At 39.2% G+C, this 19,303-nt stretch overlaps 6 protein-coding genes across 8 annotated transcripts; 5 read left to right on the top strand and 1 right to left on the bottom strand.

Moving 5' to 3' along the window:
- The first annotated feature begins 1,004 nt into the window (after nt 1-1,004).
- Nucleotides 1,005-3,599, top strand: LOC133839430 (28S rRNA (cytosine-C(5))-methyltransferase). Its single transcript, XM_062270993.1, is given in 5 exon segments — nt 1,005-1,094; nt 1,096-1,128; nt 1,199-1,448; nt 2,096-2,593; nt 2,649-3,599. Coding segments are annotated over 5 exon segments (1,293 nt in total). The 3' UTR covers nt 3,071-3,599.
- LOC133839435 (uncharacterized) lies at nt 1,446-2,070 on the top strand. The gene has a single exon (XM_062270999.1). The coding sequence runs from the start codon at nt 1,521-1,523 to the stop codon at nt 1,902-1,904; it is 384 nt and encodes a 127-aa protein (XP_062126983.1). The 5' UTR covers nt 1,446-1,520; the 3' UTR covers nt 1,905-2,070.
- Nucleotides 3,457-8,492, top strand: LOC133839429 (mitochondrial import inner membrane translocase subunit TIM44). 2 transcript variants are annotated; one of them, XM_062270991.1, is made up of 5 exons: nt 5,781-6,009; nt 6,067-6,115; nt 6,264-6,344; nt 6,414-6,951; nt 7,009-8,492. In XM_062270991.1, the coding sequence occupies exons 1-5, from the start codon at nt 5,978-5,980 to the stop codon at nt 7,671-7,673; spliced, it is 1,365 nt and encodes a 454-aa protein (XP_062126975.1). In that variant the 5' UTR covers nt 5,781-5,977; the 3' UTR covers nt 7,674-8,492. The 2 variants fall into 2 exon arrangements, with proteins under 2 accessions (XP_062126976.1, XP_062126975.1); XM_062270992.1 differs by lacking the exons at nt 5,781-6,009; nt 6,067-6,115 and adding an exon at nt 3,457-3,599.
- LOC133839434 (uncharacterized) lies at nt 3,458-12,108 on the top strand. Of its 2 annotated transcripts, none has more exons than XM_062270997.1 (4): nt 3,458-3,599; nt 10,066-10,172; nt 11,246-11,559; nt 11,636-12,108. In XM_062270997.1, exons 1-4 carry the CDS (start codon nt 3,587-3,589, stop codon nt 11,772-11,774), a joined length of 573 nt encoding a protein of 190 aa, XP_062126981.1. In that variant the 5' UTR covers nt 3,458-3,586; the 3' UTR covers nt 11,775-12,108. The 2 variants fall into 2 exon arrangements, with proteins under 2 accessions (XP_062126981.1, XP_062126980.1); XM_062270996.1 differs by lacking the exon at nt 3,458-3,599 and adding an exon at nt 8,625-8,979.
- Nucleotides 3,465-5,542, bottom strand: LOC133839432 (protein nanos). The gene is made up of 4 exons (XM_062270994.1): nt 5,239-5,542; nt 4,768-5,155; nt 4,174-4,610; nt 3,465-4,114 (listed from the first exon to the last, which is right to left on the bottom strand). The coding sequence occupies exons 1-4, from the start codon at nt 5,290-5,292 to the stop codon at nt 3,851-3,853; spliced, it is 1,143 nt and encodes a 380-aa protein (XP_062126978.1). The 5' UTR covers nt 5,293-5,542; the 3' UTR covers nt 3,465-3,850.
- A 1,286-nt stretch (nt 12,109-13,394) lies between the features above and the next one.
- On the top strand, nt 13,395-18,515 carry LOC133839433 (phosphopantothenate--cysteine ligase). The gene is made up of 5 exons (XM_062270995.1): nt 13,395-13,754; nt 13,832-14,275; nt 17,594-17,779; nt 17,837-17,974; nt 18,031-18,515. The coding sequence occupies exons 1-5, from the start codon at nt 13,629-13,631 to the stop codon at nt 18,076-18,078; spliced, it is 942 nt and encodes a 313-aa protein (XP_062126979.1). The 5' UTR covers nt 13,395-13,628; the 3' UTR covers nt 18,079-18,515.
- Nucleotides 18,516-19,303: the final 788 nt, after the last annotated feature.

A 19,303-nucleotide genomic window follows, 5' to 3' on the forward strand; every position in this document is an offset into this window, starting at 1 on the left:
ACCACAACAATTACTACCATGTTTATATGATATAAATTATATCCTATGTACCCAGGAAGAAAAACATCGAAGGCAATAAAAACAAAAAAAAAACTTTAAATAATAATAAATGGAATATTTTTCGCAAGTTCCACAATTTTTAGAGTGACCGTTTTACCAACCTTTACGACATTAAACTTGGCACGGAAATGGTGAAAACCAGAAATGTATGGGCACACCACTCAAACATTTGCCATTTAAATAAATGCAATTGCCTATTTCTATGGTGACAATATCCCAAGCACATTTTATTGCAATTTCGTTGATTTTAAATTTTATATGTAGTCTTGCGACTCGATAATATTAATTAATGCTATTTCTCTTCACGATAAATGCCTCAGACGCTATCTTTTTAATTTATTTTTAATGGTTCTCTTCACTTTAACGATATGAGTGCGAAATAATGGGTTGTCTTTTTTCGCATGTGGAACTGCTGATTTGATATCCACATACATTCCATTATCGGAATATCAATAAGCTTTACATTTTTTGTGCTTGGAACTGCGAAACGAAATTACGACGCAAAAAAAAACGCGGAAAAAACACAGTTTCGCGCATCTGGGAACAGAGCTTAAAGTACTCAAAAGCAATTTAAAATACTTTTCAAGCGCCAAAGTCTATAAGTGCAAAGATCAGCACTTTTTCAAAAAAATTTACCAAAATACGGCCACCTTTTCAGAATCATTTTTACATCACATATGATTCGGCTGTAATAAATTATATAAAATCATTAATATTTTGCTGACTTTATTGATATATTTTTAATATAATAAAATTTATATAAATGTATAAATTTTAATAATTTTGACTATGTAGCCAAATAAAACATATGATTGGTCATTTGAATTGAACCAGTGAGCAATACACAGAGAACATGTTCAGCGAACACAACTTGTTCTAGTTCGTACACTCATTGAGCAATCCAACACTACTACCACCTCTAATATACACACGTGATATACAACATGAGTAAATTCAATCATTCTGTGAAAGTGCCCACACAATATAAAGTTGCAGCTAAAATCTTAAGAACAGCTCTTGAGAAACAAAAAACCAATAAAGTCGCTCATATTTGAGGAAAAGCATGCGGTACGCAATCAAACAATTATTTTAAATTACAATTTAGAAAAACTACCCGTGTTTTCCCACATAATCATAGCGTATCGGCAGCTTACACGCGGTGCTAAGGATTTATAGCGAGCACAGAGGCGCAGTTGATGGAGCTATTGAAGAATCGGGATTGCTGAAAGAAAACCCCAAGCTGGACTCCGTTCTGGCCAAAGTGCTGGTTACAGAATTGATTTTTGGACGCGGACTGCTGAACGGGGACAGCAGACCAGTGCAAACAGTACGCACCTTTAAAGAGCGACTACAGCAGGCGATAAGTGGCACCGGATTCCAGAAGAAAGGCAGGTCCACTCAATCTGTATCTGTATTAGTATCTGTAACAGTATTAGTGTTAACTTGAATATTAAGAGAGCATGGCTAAGAAAACTAAAAGTCAGACTAAGACATTGCCCCCAAACGAGCAACAAGTAAAGCCAGAGCCAGATGGTTTGCAAGTATCGAATCCGCCTGCAGTGGAAGAGCAATCTATAGACAAGAGTGTAGAGGTATTTTTATGGCTATTTGCATATAGTGTTCTCATGTTTACGCTGCCTTTTCTGGGCTTTTATGGAGTGCGGAACTGGCTGGATGAATCGTTCCCCGACCTTGACACATTTCAAAAGAACTGCTACTCCGTGTTGACAGCTGTGCTGGTTGTCAATGCCATTGTAGCTATGTATGTGCTCAAGGCCATTCGTGAAAAAGATCCTCCACCTCTGCCCGTTGAAGATGATCAGGAAAGTAGGAAAGATCAGTAGATTTTACCAAATGTAATAAATACAAACGAAAGATTCGCAACAGTCGTTTTGTATTTCTATTAAAAGAAGCGATTAAGAAAAAATCCTTCATATCTGCATCTAGGAACAAGAAATATATATATAGAGTTTAACAAATGTAATAAAACCACACACAGAAGATTCTTAATACTAGTATTTCAATTAAAACACAGAACTCAATCCACGCTATGTACGCATCAATACAAATCTGCACAGCGTGCCCGAAGCCCTGGAGTATTTGGCACGCAACGAGTGGAGGCGCAAGGAATTTGATTCCGATATTTCATATGCTGATTTCTTAGCTGCTATACGCACACTGGAAGAGAATGAATTCATGATGGACCTTAACGTGGAGGGGGTGTTAATATTCCATCATAAAACTAGCCACTACTGGGCTTGTCATGATCTAGTTAAGAGCAAAATGTTTATATTGCAAAACAAGGCCACATGTTTGGCTGCTGAACTGCTAGCACCACCATCTGGGGCCACTGTGTTGGACATGTGCGCCGCACCAGGCATGAAAACATTGCATATTTGCAATGTAATGAAGAACCAGGGTCGCATCTATGCCGTTGAGCAATCCAAAGACCGCTTTAAAGCTCTTTGCGATATAACAGAGCTAGCTGGCTGTAAGATAGTTAGCCCTATACTTGCAGATGCTCTTACCATTGGTAAGTTGTACACATTATACACTGTAGTGAATGACTAAATAAAGAGCATTTTTAGGTCCTGAGCAGTGTCCAGATGTCGAATATATTCTTGTGGATCCCAGCTGCTCGGGCAACGGAATGCAAAATCGTTTCAAAGTTTGTGAGGAACAGAAGGATGACAAACGTCTGTTCAAGCTCGCCGGATTACAAATTAAAATCCTGAGCCATGCAATGAGTGCTTTTCCCAATGTTAAGCGTATTGTTTATTGTACGTGCTCGCTTTGGAAGGAGGAGAATGAGCAAGTGGTTCAGCGTTGTCTTCAACTAAATCCTTCGTTTAAGCTACTCAATTGCAAGAAAGCCCTGCGCAACAAGTGGACAAATGTTGGTGACAAAGAGTACGTTAAAATCGGTAAAAACTGTTTGTACTGCCTTCCGGATCAGGACCTTACTGACGGCATCTTCCTAGCAATGTTTGAGAAGGTTAATGAGGATTAAAGACATTCAAAATATGTAAACGAAAACTGTAAATTTACAAAAAACTTTATTCGAGAGTTTTTTACATGTAATTTCAACTTCAACTTATATGAATTTATAATTATCGTGAACATTTACTATGTTCTTTGGCACTTTTATAAAAAAATATATATCTTTATCTATTCAGTTAAATACGAGGTTGATTTTTGTACGCTTTGATGAAATGAACTAATAAATATATATAAACTCGTATATACATTTTACCATTTTTAACAAAATTTAAAAAGAACATATATAAAAAACTGCTTTGTTAATCAAATATGTGTCAACAATTTTAAAAACTTATACTGTGAAAACGTTGCCAACGAAAATATTCATTGTTTTTCTGTATCAAATACTCAAATTAAACGTTAAACTATTGGCATCGAAATTCAAGATTGATTTCTTTCAAAATTACTAGACCAATTTTGCAAATATGCTGGCAGAAAACAAAAAGCCAGTATTAAGACGTATTCATCGAACGATGCGATTTTACAAATGTTACGATATTGTAAGTATTAAATTCTATAGAACTACACGATTGTGTAAACGATATTCGAAGTTAAAATATCGAATTAGTTAGCATTATGGAAACTAATTTAAGATTAAAAAAAAGAATATTTTCCATATAACGAATACGCGCCCCAGGCGCTAAGTGATTGCAGCTTATGATAAAATAGATAAATTGTGGTTTCTTAGACGATTGCGCATATATATTCATATATATGCTTGCGAGAAACTGCCAGAGTTTCTGCCACATTTTTAAACCTTCATTTGCTGCTTGTAGTAGTTGCTTTTAGCCAGTCGAAATGATTCTGCCTTAATGGCATCCTCCATTGTGACGATGGGTTTCTTAGGGCAGTATTTTATGGTGTGTGCCGAGTCGCCCGAAGCTCCACAAATTGGGCACACATAGGTCCTCAGCTTGGGGCACAACACACGTCCGAATGTGTCGCGCACTGAGTGGCTGTTGACCAAAGCCTCGGGTTCATTATTGTTCTCACAGAAAACACAGTGTCGGGAGACCTTCAGGAATAAGGCGAGATTGTAAATGACACTATCGTAGCTTCAGGTAAAAATCTTACCGAGTCCTTGGCCTTCGCATTAACGTAGCGCTTGTTCACCTTATTATTTGCAAAATTATTATGCACAACATTTTGATCCGGTGGCAGAAGTAAACCCGCTGCACACTTTTGACTGGTGGTAGTCATAGTTTGTCCAGCATTGTTTGTCACATTCGGTATGTAGGACATAGACATATTGCGCCACATATTATTCAACTGTTCTCTATAGTTGTTGAGACTCATCCAGTGGGCAGCAGCCAAGGACGGCTGTACTGGAGCTGCTGCTGCTGCCATCGAATTACCAGCGGAAATGGTAAACTGTTGTGCTGGCAATGGCGATGGTGCTGGCATAGAGACTGAGCTTGGATTACTATACGGATACGGATTGCTCTCATCGCTCGCAAAGCCGTTGGCAGCAAATTCCTGCATTGCATCCTGTATAGATCCAGTGCCATTATCTGTAGACAATAAAACATAAAAAATATATACATATGTATATCGATCACTAAAAGAGTTATCGATTGGACGAGCTAGCCTTCAAATCGTAAGTTGCAATTTCGTAATGATGACTGTACAGAAATGTGCGAAGTGTCTCTAACCGTCCCGCTTACTCACCTGCATTGCAAGCTGTAAGAAGTGCAAACATTTTTAGGGAATGCGCTATCTCATCCTTCTGATGATGATTTGCAGCAGCTGCTGAAGCGGCCAAAGCCAACTGATGTTGAGCCAAGGCAAGTTGTTGTTGTTGCTGTTGTAGCAGCAAATGATATTGATACTGCCGCTGAAGCAACAGTGTGCTGGCCGCCTCCATGTTAAGTTTGTTTGCATTGCTGTTGTCCGACAGGAGAGGAAACTGAGTCGATGACATCGCAGTTGGATCTGAAGTCAATGGCGTGTTTGGTGGACTCAGTGTCACCGATGAGACAGGTGGCGATAAGCTTTGTGTGGATGTATCCAGGTACATATTGAGTCCCGCCAGACCATGAAAGGCTGAAAAATTATCCTGTACGCGAAATCAAACCACAAAATCAGAGAAATTCGTATAGTTTGGAAATATTAATAAAATTAACAATGGCGTTCACTAACAATTGGTCCAATGCCTTCCAGGCTGCTGCTGCTGACGCTATTACTACGGAACATGACGATTGCCAAAAATAATTGTTATTGGAATGTCAAAAGTGCCAAATGCCGTTATTGCTCTTTTCGTTTCGTTGTGCACAAACTTTGGCATAAATTTACACAATATGTATGAAGTTTTGCGTAAATCGAATTATTTGAAGTATTTATATGCGCTACTTCTTTTGATTTACGTTGTTCGCGTATTTACTTCAATTCACTTGCGCAAAAAAATTGGCGCGATCAATTTGTCAAAGCCCAAAGAATAGACACTGGCGCCAGTTACAAAAGCAAATAAACGAAATCCGAATACATACAATCGTTCTTATAGCTGAATTCCTGGAAGCCCAAGTAACGGTTTGCAACTGCGCGACACGCTCTTAAGAGTTGCCAGATGGTTGCATTCTCAACTACAAAATCAAAATTTAAGTGTATGCGCACCAAAAACAAAATCAACATAGCAGCTCAGACGTTCTTATCACCATATTATTAATTCTAAAATATATATTATCTAAATACAGTTGTGGCGACTACATCGACCATCATACAATAAGTACACCACAAATTGCATACATTACAAAAATCTATTCAATTCACAATTCGAATTGAATTGCGCTTAGCAGCCATCGTTGTCCATTCAAATTGCGTTGCGCAATACTACGTACTGTTCTGCCTTCGTTTGCCAACACTGATTGCCGATAAACAGCTGATGTTGAGATTCTTATACGTGCGTGTTTCAGGGTGCGAATTACATAAATTTCGAAGTATTGTCGTTAGTTTTTAACGCATTATTCACAGAGCAAAAGTCCGACGAAGATCGTACTTAGTTGCAAAACCTTTTACCATGGTAGGTTCATACATTTTGGGCTAACGCATTGAGCAGAACTACCTATAAAATAGCCTGCACTTCACATGTGACCGTTTCGAGGTTAAAACTATGCTTTTGGAAGCAAGTCCAGCTAATCTTTTGCGTTTAAATCCTCTTCCCGTTGCAGTATAAGCTGTCGGCTATAGCGCGTGAGCGCGCCTGTTACATTACGTATCAATTGGCATCATATAATCTTCAGCAACAGCCGGTGAGTTATACACACATATCTACATTTATACTAGTATCAGAATTATTCAAAGTGCTTTCCCCTTGCTAGCAACGCCTCTACAGTGCCCCTGGACGCCGGCCCGGTTTCTTCTCGCAATTCATTGATAATGTGCGCACCGAAATGGATAAAAACAAGGAGATGAAGGACAGCATCAAAAAGTTTCGCGAAGAAGCCCAGAAACTGGAACAATCGGATGCCCTTAAGTCGGCCCGGCAAAAGTTTAACATCGTCGAGTCGGAGGCTCAAAAATCATCTAGCATATTGAAAGAGCAACTGGGCGCAATCAAGGAGAAAGTTGGCGATGTCATTGATGATGCTTCCAAATCTGATTTGGCCAAAAAGGTATCCGAAGAGCTTTCGAAAACTGCGAAAGGCGTCAGTGATACGATAACAGATACGAGCGGTAAACTGGGACAATCCGGCGCCTTTCAAGCTATTTCGGATACGACGAAAATGATCAAAAAGGAAATGAACGAGACGAGTATAGAGAGTCGTGTCTATAGATCGCCGGTTCAGTTGCGGAAACGTGTCCAAATCGATATGGCAGACAGTTCTCGTGTCGTAGAAGCAAATACGGAAGCAACAGGTTCATTAGCTACATTCAATTAGGTTAAAAAAAAATAACGAATAATTAAATTTGCAGGATTGGAACTTCACAAGGATTCAAAATTCTACCAGTCTTGGGAGAACTTTAAGAACAATAACACCTATGTGAACAAAGTTCTCGACTGGAAAGTTAAGTACGATGAATCTGAAAATCCTGTCATCAGAGCCTCTCGTCTACTAACTGACAAGGTCTCTGATGTAATGGGAGGTTTATTCTCAAAGACCGAACTGTCCGAGACGATGACTGAACTGGTTAAAATCGATCCAAACTTTGATCAGAAACAGTTTTTGCATGACTGCGAAAAGGATATCATACCCAATGTTCTAGAGGCCATTGTACGTGGTGATCTTGAGATCCTTAAGGATTGGTGTTTCGAGAGCACGTACAACATAATTGCTACACCAATAACACAAGCGAAAAAGTCTGGCCTGTATCTGGACTCGAAAATCCTGGACATTGAGAACATTGAGCTCGCCATGGGCAAAGTCATGGAGCAGGGCCCAGTGCTAATTATTACGTTCCAAGCGCAGCAAATAATGTGTGTGCGCGACCAGAAGGCTCAAGTTGTCGAAGGCCACCCTGAGAAAGTGATGCGTGTCCACTACGTTTGGGTGCTTTGCCGCGATCGGAATGAGCTCAATCCCAAAGCTGCTTGGCGGCTTATGGAACTGTCGGCAAACAGTCAAGAGCAGTTTGTTTAGTAGCATGCGCAGTGCGCCTATTTACCTCGTAAGCAGTTTCTAAGTTTCTCATAAATCCCCTGCCCCCCAGACACTAGACAGACTCTCGACAGAACAAACACTACTTAACCGTAGAAGTAGGTTTTAGATACGTGCACAAGTTTCGCTCTTATAACCATAACCAACCCCACTTAGAAAGACAAAAGTCGCTGGCATGTTCTGCTTTTATTTTGCAAGCTTGCCGAGCCAGAGCTGCTGATCGGCTTCTCTTCTCATCTGTGATTCAGCAGATTACTGGCTTGGTTGCTTGCTTGCTAATAGACCTGACCATGCGACTCTGGTGGACCTCGTCAGTCATCGGTCATCGTCAGCCACAATTCACCCTGACTGACCGCCCATTCGGGCTGTTATATTTGTTGTATATTTTAAATTATCTAGTTATCTGCTGTATAAGATCCTGATAGATTGGGCCGGACCTCAGTGTGCAGTGTGGCTGGCGGCGCTCGAATACCGAACCGAAAGTGTATGGCCCAAAATTTAAAACGTTAAAGCTAAAAGTGAAAGCAATTTAGTAATTTTTAAGTCAAATTGTTAAGTATAGAAGATTTGTTACGTATTTTAAACTATTTGTATATACATTATATATAAAAATTGTCTAACCACTATCTCGGTTCTGAACATAAATTCAGTGTATCGAAAAGCTAAAACTAACGAAGAAGCCACATTCACAAAACAGCCACACAATAAATTTGTAAAACCAGAACGTAAAATGTTGCTACACGTTAATAGTCTTGCAACAAATAAAAATGTACAAAAAATGTATGAAATCGCAATGTCAAATGTTTGTAGTTTATATGTTACTACTGGTTCATGCACTGAATCAATTTATAGTCGGTATAAACGACGTTGAACCGGTTAAGATATCCAGAGAGTAAAGTATGTCTCTTAATTTTACTCACTCTCAACTGGGATTTAACTTTGAACTTGACGCACGCTCTCTGTGCTGCAAAGCTTTATCATTGCTCGCTAGGAGAGTTTTTGCTCAGTCTTAAAACACAACTCGATCGAAACGCACACGTCGTGAACTTCTCGGACTTCAACGTGTTGGTTTACTCATAAAGTGCTTTATACATAAATTTATTTGAGAGAGTGGTTATTCCAACACTTACTCACCTGGCTAAAATTGTAGCTAACGACAGAGCTGAGTATATTGAATTTACGTGCGGGTGATAAGCGAAAAGTGTGCTGCAAAATAAAATCAAAATGCGTGTCCATAAAAGTTTATCATTCTGTTGTCTGTTAATTTTGGTGCTGCTCTCTGTTTTCTGTAAGTATATTCAAGTGCTCATATGAGTCTCTATGTATAAGTACAATCCAAGAAGAATTGACTACTTAATTGACTAGAGGAGATACAGCGTCTCAGTTTTAAATTGGGGCTTGACGCGAACATTAAAAACTAGTTTTCAATGCAGACTGAACTGAAGCGAGGCAAGACAACAAAAAGCCAGCAATGACACTGTTGGACGAACTGATGGTCATGTAGAGTTACCCTTTGCCTCAACTGTTGACTTAAGCGTTAAGTGTCTCTGCCTGGCGTGAGTGCGAAGCCACTGCGAAAGACAAGTTTATAGCGTATAAATAACGGTTTTTAGAATGCAGACAACCATAGGAAGAGGGGTCATAAAACTATAAAACGACTCTTCAAGGTCTGCTTTGTGGAATAAGGGATTCGCCAAATTGAACAATATTGTGTTTGTACAGTATATGTCCAAGTATGGTAGCTATATCAATTTTCTTCTAAAGTTACTACAATTTAGGTTTGATAAGGAATTGCAAGTGATAACGCATGGCAATAACGTTGATAGCAAAATAGATTTTTTTAAGTAAATTGAAAGGTACAAGATTGATAATGAATGCAAACAACATAATTTCTACGAACATAAATGACTTTTTTAGGGAAACTTTAAACAAAGAATGGAATTTTTGCAAAAAAAAAAAAAACTTAATTTTTGCGCATTGCTGGTGAGTTTTATTTGCGACTTATGTGAGCAGTATGCAAGTGTGAGTAATAGTCTTGTTTGATGTTTTAGGCTTTAAGCTTGCCTGGTTGATTTTGTCGTTTCCACACATTTAGCTCATTTGTTTGCTGTCGAGTGGCCTTAAAAAATAAAAATGATAGCTTCTGATAAGCAGCTGGGAATGTATCTTGTTGAGGGTTTCGTAATTTTGGGGAAGGGTAAACATTTGATTGATAAAGGTGTGAGGTTTATTAACGCCGCAAAATGTATCAAAGTCATCAGTAAATGAATTATATAGATAAACACATTAGTTAACAGGAAGACGTATTTTAAAAACGGCAAAATTTTAAGTCTTGATCCTCATATTTGCGTTTGTTGTTGTTGTTTTTTTATAGCCCATGCCAAGTCTTTGAAAGAGGAGTTAAGCAACGCTGATGCAGTGCCAAGTCTTCCGAGTGGCCAGGGACCCAAAAATAAAACAGCCGTCACTGCTGGTGAAGAGGTAAGCTAATCATTTCAAGAGAAACAAAGAAAATCTTAACAAAATTCGGTTGTCACCCAAAATCAATGACGCATTCCACCTTAAATTTTATACATAATAATATATGTACATACACACATACATACATACAAGTACATATGTATAAAAGGGTCCGAAAATGAAATACGAGACGATGGCTATGCAGTTGGGGCGTTTTATTTATAAACAGAACCGGAAATTTGTATTTATTTTCACTTTGATTAAATGCAAGAACCATAAGAAAGACACGTGCGTTGTTTGCCTTACGAGTTTGAGGCCCAAACACACGCAACATTTGCATAAAATTAAAGACAAGTGACAAGAGGCCTCGCTAAAAATGATTATAGCGTCTTAGTCACGAAATTCCAAAAAAATGGGGTTATAATTGAAACTGACAATTCGATCGTCAGACAGACAGCAAGCCAGCGTATTGAGGGATTTTTTATATTGGTGGATGCCCCGCGTATTTACCTTAACCGCAATATTTGACTCGTCGTCATTGATATGACTCATGCTGGAGCAATGTAAATCTCAATCTAAATTCTAAGCAATTCTGTGACGTTTTAATACTTGCCAGGTTTGTTTGTCATCGTGTGGAATGCTATCCAACTTGACCAAACACTAATTACTCGTTAAACTTTCCCCGTCTATTGTAACTTAAGGCTTAGACATTTAATTTGCTATAATGAAAGGCAGTTGTTTATGCTTGACATTTAAGATTTATACGACAATAACTAAATTCCGATATATGGCTAGAACGTATAAGCACTAGTGCTGCGCATATTGAATATCATTATATACAGATACATAACAAATAGCTTATATCATGTATCACATGCAGATGATGATCTCAATTAATTGAAAATTAGTGCATCATTTTGTACCTTGGGTATTATGCAAACAGTATATATGTATATATATATTTTTTTTTTAATTATTTCGGTATAAAATCAAACCAAGAAAAAGTTCTTACCAGTGGTAAGAAATAATTCTTATTAATTATGTATAAATATTAAGATTAATTCTTAATTATGTTATGTTATGTAATTTTTCAGTTAAACACCGCAACCAATCTAGTGCTAGCGGGAAACTACAAATATGATGTGGAAATTCTCGAGTCTGGAGACGATGAGAGTGAAGATACAGAACGTGACAGCAGCGAGGAACGAGAGGAGCGCTTTAAGGGTCACGGTCTGTTCAACCCAGACCCCGAGACTTTTGTGGCCGAAAACATTGAGATGACATCCGTGGATGTGGATGCAAGTGCTATTAGTGAAAGCCACATGCTGCTTAGCATTATACTTGTGGTGGTAGCTCTGGTATCGGTTTGTCTCTATGCTGGACTGGTTATATGGCGATCGCACTTGGAGTGAGTGACATTTTAATATGCTGCTAATAATTGAAGTTAATTTCGAAAGTGCTAATTTCTTATCGTTATTTAACAGGCAACGCTATGGCATGCGCGAGAGACTTGTCAACCGGGATGTGGATGACGTGGAGGGCGTTGAAGATACGGACTATCGGGTGGTATATCCCCACACACTTAGCCCCTACGCACCTACAACTACAACGACTCATTCGTAGTCGCATAATCTGTTGTCAGAGTTTCAGTTACGCTTAAGTTTGTTTTAAATTGCACTTGATAAAACCGTTAATTGAGCGTATGACGAATATGAATTAATTTACACTCACATACCTGTGTATTGTCATGTTCTCTCATGTGCATTGCAAATTCTCAATTAACTACATACAGTCACACATCAAAACAAATATTAAAGGTCATTTTATAATACTTGATCAAGTGAACATGCCAATTAGTTATAAGTGTCTGTGATATTGTTCTAAATAAAAGCTCTTTGCACAAAATGCTAAGAGCCAAGAATTAAAATATGTTATAATAAACAAATTTATCTACATATGTGTATATTTTATTATTTTCATAAACTACTAATACAAGTTCTGTGGACCAATGTATTTACGTTGAAACTGTAAAGTAAAAACCTCTTTGGTAGTGTTTTTTTAAATATGTTTTGTAACAACAATGTTCTTTATTTGTATAGGGGACTGAAATTGGAATTGTAAATTATAAATAGAATATTGATTCATTTAACATCTGGAGCACCTTCAGCAAAATTTTTAAAAATATGTTCCAAAATTCTATTTTTTTTAAACGAGGTAACGGCATTTTCCAATCTGAGACATTATTTTCAAGTTCGAAAAATACCGAAAAGTCCATTTTAGTACTTTTTAGTATATTTATAACAAAAGTAAATTGTCACATTGTCGAAAATTCCATGTTTGGTATATTAGAAATTATATATTTGTTCAATCTTAAAGTAAAGCCATACGCTTAAACAAACGTTTTGTAGCGCTGCCTGTAAATATAATTTACATTGTTCGTTGTGAATGGCATTAAAGTTGCTGTTCATTGAATAGATTTACTCCTCACCAAAATGTTGGGCTCCTCACAGAAAACCCTCACATCAGCTGTTCATGTCTATAATTTACACTTTGAACTTGTACTTGGTTTGTTAAACTGTGTCAAAGTTGAGTGCGCGTGTCCTGGACCCAATTTAGGGGTGCTTGCGCTCAATTTTTCATTCAGATTCGAGTTAGAAATCTCGTAGAATTCTCTGAGTTTGGGTAAGTAGGTGCAGAGCTTTGGTTTGACCGGCAAAAAGCGCAAGTTTTATGAACACACATAATCACGCATGCCTGCAAAGGTAGATGCATTTTTGCTGTTGTTACATTCGTCCCAACTTTGTGAAGAGCACTTAAACGTGTTGTGGGTTCACACAATATTAGAATTGCTCAGCTTGCCGATTTTTTTTTAGCCTTTATCAAGTTTGACTGGTCGTTCAAGTCACCATCCATTTTGCGCTTCAACAGGGTCGAGAGAGTATATTTCTCTCCTCTCAATGTTCAGTTAATTAAGGCTTTCGTTAGAATGCGATTGCGCACTCTTGCCGCGCAGAGTTTCATTGATAAGAAGGCAAGTGAAAGTCTCGAGCTGGTTTTGGTTTTGGTTTCGGTTTAGCTCAGTACACAATTGCTTGTCATCGTCGCTGCATTGACGCCGCGTTGCGTGTATTTGAATAGTGCGAAGACTATTCGTATGTATATTTTGTTATAGACGACGCAGCATGCAGCCCACTTTGTGATTTTATTAGTTTATGCTTACTTTTGTTGCTGCTGTTATTGCACTGTTAAAGTCGCCGTCACTGTTATTACTTTGCCAAACTTGCCGCCCGCTTCGTCTGTGTGCGTAGCTGGAGGTAACTGTGTGAATAGGTGTTTGTGCGCTGTCATATCAATTAACGTAAAAAAGCATAGCGTCGTTTCCGGTGCCATTGTTTTTGTGCTTCCTTGCGTGCTTCCTTTTCCTACGTTGGACCCGCGCCCTGCCCCATCCCATCCCTGGACATTAGAACTAACGGAATGACGCACTGGGAGGATTTCTACAATACACATCTGCCGCCAGCAGATTTCGAGGATAATCGCTCGTTGCTCAAGGAATTCTGCGAGCGACATAATAAGCTACAGAATCGCATTGTCCTCGTCACGGTAAATCCATCCCTAAAATTCCCATCCATAATCTACATTGCTGACAACTTCTTAACACTTTTTTTTTTTTATTAAAGTCTGGAGGCACCACGGTTCCCTTAGAGCATAATACGGTGCGCTTTGTGGATAATTTCAGCGCCGGAACACGAGGTTCCGCGAGTGCTGAATACTTCTTGGATCACGACTACGCGGTCATCTTTATGCATCGCCACAAATCATTGGAGCCTTTTACGCGCCACTTCACTGGTCAGCAGTTCTTCGATATGCTGGACATTGCGGACAACAGCCAGAGCTCCACTATAGCCATCAAGCCGGACTCTGTCGATGTCTTTGCGCCGGTACTGGCCAAGTACAAAATAGCGAGAGAGACCCAAATGATTCTCTATGTGAACTTCACCAGCGTGGTCGACTACATGTGGCTGCTACGCGCAGCCTGCGAGTGTCTGGCTGCGTTCGATGAGCGTGCAGTTTTATATTTGGCAGCTGCTGTCTCGGATTTTTACATACCCGAGGATATGATGGTGAGTCAGCTCCCCCAATTCTATGCGTCTATTTGTCGGTTGTTTGTTGAGCCTGACCTGGCTTTGTCGTCTCCCCTTTACGTCGCAGCAGTCTTGTGGGAAATCTTGTAATTGATTGCAGTCGTCATTCAATGACTGGCGTCGTCGCCAGTTCAAGTTGTCTGAAAATTGCTTTTTATCGATTTGCAATGTTGATTGCCTCTCTTGGCCTGGCTGCGTTCGCCGTCGGCTCATCTTATCTCCGCTTCAGAGTTTGTCATATTTTCCGTTAATTGACGTTAGTCTGCGGAGGAGTTCTAGAAGAAGGTAGCAACAGGAAGCAGCGGAAGGCTTTGGTTATCTACTAACAAGCTGAGCAAAGTCCTCCAGCTCAAATGCCTCTCAAATGCATTGAGTAGAGTCTACTAAGGTTTGTTCAATAAGACATTAAGTGAGGAAGTGTGAAATTAAGCAACTCAAATATATTGTGCTAAATAAAACTAGAATCTGTAATCCTTTTCTGTCTAGAATTATCTTATAAAATGAAGTGATTCCAATGTATAAGCGTACATGTGTGATGAAGACGGTTAATAACTTTAAAATTAGTTTTATTATTGATGCGTAAACTTAATTATCAGTCTATAAATTTGACTGTCGACAGTCAGATATCAAAATTGAGAGTTTCGTTTTGATTTTTTATATAGTCCAATGAACAAAATATCTATCCATTGGTTCGGACGATGTAATGATTCGTCACTCTAGGCGTCAAGTGTAATCAAGGCATACTACGGTATCTACACATCCACATCGCTAACAGGGTTCTTTTTCATTATCCCTTTAATTTGATTTGCATAATTTTGCTTGTTTTTTGTCCCCATGCCAACCTATATTCGCTTTGCCGCATTTCATTCTCACTTCACTTCTAGACTCATTTACATGTTCATGCAGCTCTGGTTGCATCCTGAGCTTGTCAAAATTCCCCGTGCCACTCTCCCTTTCTCTCGCTCTCGCTCTCTCACTCTCGTTCTAACGTTCTATATCATCGCCCGTTATCCGTCGCCCTTCGCCCGTCGCTTGTCAGCTGACTTACTGGTGCATATATTCAGAGCTCAGCGGCAAAAGGCTTTCAAGAACATACATCAAACGTTCATTTGCTGGGGGCGTTTGTCGCCGCGTCATTTCTACTACCATATCTCTCATACTCACACATACACATACACACACACACACACTTGGGCACACCTGGACTATGGTATGACAGGTAAACACACAAAGTTTTCCACTTGTCGCCTCTGCTTCTCGGTCTCTCAGCCTCTCAGCCTCTCGGGTTGGCACATTCAACGCTCTATTTCCGTTCAGCTCGTGCATTTCCACTCGGCCTCCTGCTTAAGTCGTGTGTCCTAAGTGTCAATGGTTGTATACTGTGAGGCGTTAGCAACAAATCGTTGGCTTGATTGAATTGGTAGATGGCACGTTTTTCCAGTTTTCTTGGTTCACCACAACAATCAAAAATTGCTCTTGATGGTGATGATGAGTTTTATATCTAAAGTTGTTCGTAAATCTTTGCTCCATTTACTCGAAATTCTAACCATGTATTTTTATCATGTCCTCAGAGCTCCTTACTGTTGTATCTGTAATTAGATCATTTTTATAAATTCTGCAAACTATGCAAACCTGTGAAAAGGGCAGGAATTCAATTTAAATATTCCTTGGGTAAATATATTTAAGTAAGAAAGGCAAACAAGCTGAAATTTAATATTGCATTTAGGACGATAAAAAGCGTGCCTAAAGTAAATTCGAACAAGCTAAAAAACCAACAAGAAATTATAAATGCAAACTACAACCAGCAACGCAGAGAAAAAGCAAGAGAACATAATAAGCAAACAAAGCAAGCGACGTGATGAAATCCTTAAATCAAACCAAAAGATTCAACACGAGCACGAATGGACGCTCGCATAAAAAGACACCAATTTATCCCCTAATATCGAAACACTATATGGCACTAATACACATACACGCACTAGCACAAGCTTATACTCTTTTAGTAAGTACAATGACCCAACTGTAGGGCAATGAGAGTGAGCGAAACAGTTAATGGGAGAAGTCAAATTCAATGTCAACAGCTGTTGGCAATTCTTAAAAGAAAGCACAAATTTAAATGCTCAAGTCGCGATTGATCGACGAGAAGATACCATATACCACTATCTCGGAATTTAGAAAAGAATATATATATATATATATATATATAGTGTTTTAACGCTCTATATTCTAGCTAATTGTCTGACTGTTTGAAGTATCTATTAATTCTCTAGATAAACTATAAGATCTAGAAAGCTAAAGCTTTGTTGCTTTATTTTGTTATCAAAATTTCAACTTTGTAACAAATGCAATAAGCTTAGAAAAAAATTTAGATAATTTAAAAAGTATGCATTTATCTGAAGATATATATAAACGGGCTTTATTATAAATAACTTAATTTAAATAACACAAATTGAGCGTTCCGCCAAATTATTTGCATGTCTTTTGGACTATTTTAATGTTCTCCAAAGCATTAGTTTATAACAAATCCGATGCTGCTTAAAAGTCAATATGCTTTTTTTGCCATTTGGTTGAAGTGTAGGGCATAAAAACGTATTGCCTCAAAAGCTTAAAGTTTGAATTAGCAGCAATGTTGACGGTGACGACGCGACGTTGACGTCGACGTTGGCGTTGCACAATTGTCAATGCCTTTTAGCTTGTCTTCGTTGTCAGCTTAATGCTTTGCAGCTATGTTTTTCATTTCTCAGCATTGTCACAATGTGCCAGCTACTTATGCGTCCTTCTGCCCGTCGTGTGTTGGCCAACTTTGTGCCCTGAATAAATGAATATGGTCAGCTGGTCAGCTTTGAGCTTCTAGCTTAGAGCGTGGGCAGCAAATCAACGTTGACGTGCGATGTTCAACAAGTAGCATCCACGAGGAACCAGCACATAACTTAAGCGCACACGCTGTATGTGTGATATTTAAAGCTTTAAGGCAACTCGCGTACGCAACGAGACTTCTTTTCCATCATCCATCTCATTATGTCTGAGTTATGCTTTCAATTAGTTGTTTAGTTCCATAGTGTGTTTGCTGGGTGCCACGTCATGAGAACAGTCAACGCAAAAGACAACCCTGGCCTTTCGCTCTGGTTGCCTATTGACAAGGACACATGGGTTGTCTGTTTAGTCTTCTTATTTGTGTATGTGTGGATGTCGAATCCGTTGGTTCCATTGTGCAGTGGGCACAATCTGTATGCGAAGCGTTTACGCATCGCTGGCTTTTCAATTCATTACTATGCTAAACCACTGCCGCCATTTCAGCCAACCCACAAAATGCAATCGGGAGATGGCGCACCAACGATTTCACTGCAATTGGTGCCGAAAATGTTGGCTCCGTTGGCCAGCTTGTGGGTGCCACATGCTTTTGTGGTGTCTTTCAAGCTTGAAACGGATGAAAATCTATTGATCGTCAAGGCACGTGATAGCCTCAACAAATACAAGCACAAGGTGAGCTACCAAAACATTTTTGCCTGTCATCTTTTCACGATTCATGTGTATATGCAGCTGGTGATTGCCAACGTCCTGCAGACACGCAAACATCGGGTTGTGTTTGTAACCCCAACAGATTCCTATGAGCTGCATTTGAGTCGCGAGCAGGCGCTGCAAGGACTAGAGATAGAGGAGCCTATTGTGGCCGATGTGGTAAGTTGTGTAATGGCCATAATAAAGGCAACCTATTCGCAACCATTTACTTGCAGGTACAAAAACACGGTGACTTCATCAGCAGCGCCGAACAGCGTCAATGACCAATGTCGATGCGCCCCCGGCAAAAGCAACAATACCAGCAGCAGCCACACCACCAGCAAATCCAACATAATCAGCAGCAGCAGTATCGCCAAATGTCGACTGGCGGCAATGATGACACCGAAGTTGCCCCAACGGACTATTGCGTGACCAGTTCGCATTATTGTCGTGTGCAAAATCCGGGCACGCCAAACTTTAACCGCAAATATTGAGACGGTTGTAGCGCACAGAGTCCTTTTGCATATTTCTTGCGCTTAGTTTAAGGTACGCCTATCTTTATGGTTAACATCTATCTATTTGTGACAACGTCCCAGTGGGACGCACCATAATTGATGATGGATAGCAGTATGTACTATTATTGTAGAATTCTTTTTGTTTATTTTATTATTTGTTTTGTATTTGGTTTACTGTTGGATCTTTTGAAAAATGATGACACCTATTTATTATGTTTTTTCATTATATATTTTCTTTTTGCTTGAAGCATTAATCTGAAGTCATCAATAATATTTGTTGATGTATGTACGTATGTACATATTGTATGTATGCGTCTATTTCGTTGTGGAGTGCGAAGTTAACTGAAAAATTAGCACACACGCACACACAAGTACCACCTCCCACATAGACACACTAACATGCGGATAGACACACTTCATGGAGGTTCGTGAATTTACAATTTGTTGGCTGGCCCTGGCGGCTGTCAGTTGCAGGCATTGCGACAATTGATTTACAAAACCGTGCAGGGAAACAGCGACAGTTACAGGCAAGAACGTTGACTGTGAGGCCCTCCGAATGTCCTTGGATATTGAAATTTATGGTTGCATATACTTATGCATAATACCTTGAAGGTCTGCCTGGCTCAAGCAGTTCAAGTGGCGTCTAAAGGTCAGTCTTGAACACACTGCATTACAAATTATAGTTCTGGCAGCTGCTAATTAAACTTTAATTGGCTAAAAAACGCAAAGCAAAAAAAATTACAAACAAAAAAACCAAAAATAAAATAGAAAACACAGTCAAACAACAAGTAAGGAAAACTAATTAACGCCGTACCCACAATTTAAACAAACTCACGCATACTCATAAAAACACTTGGCGCGAAGCAGGAAGCGGCACAGACAACGTAGACAGCGGTAAGTGCCTTTTGAGGTCCTGGGGCAGACGTTTTTTTGCACATGTTTATTACATGTTCTTTTACTGTTATTGCCGCGTTATCTGCGGCTTTGCCTTCTA

This window comes from Drosophila sulfurigaster, chromosome 2R, assembly GCF_023558435.1.
Source record: "Drosophila sulfurigaster albostrigata strain 15112-1811.04 chromosome 2R, ASM2355843v2, whole genome shotgun sequence".
Lineage (NCBI taxonomy): Eukaryota > Metazoa > Arthropoda > Insecta > Diptera > Drosophilidae > Drosophila > Drosophila sulfurigaster.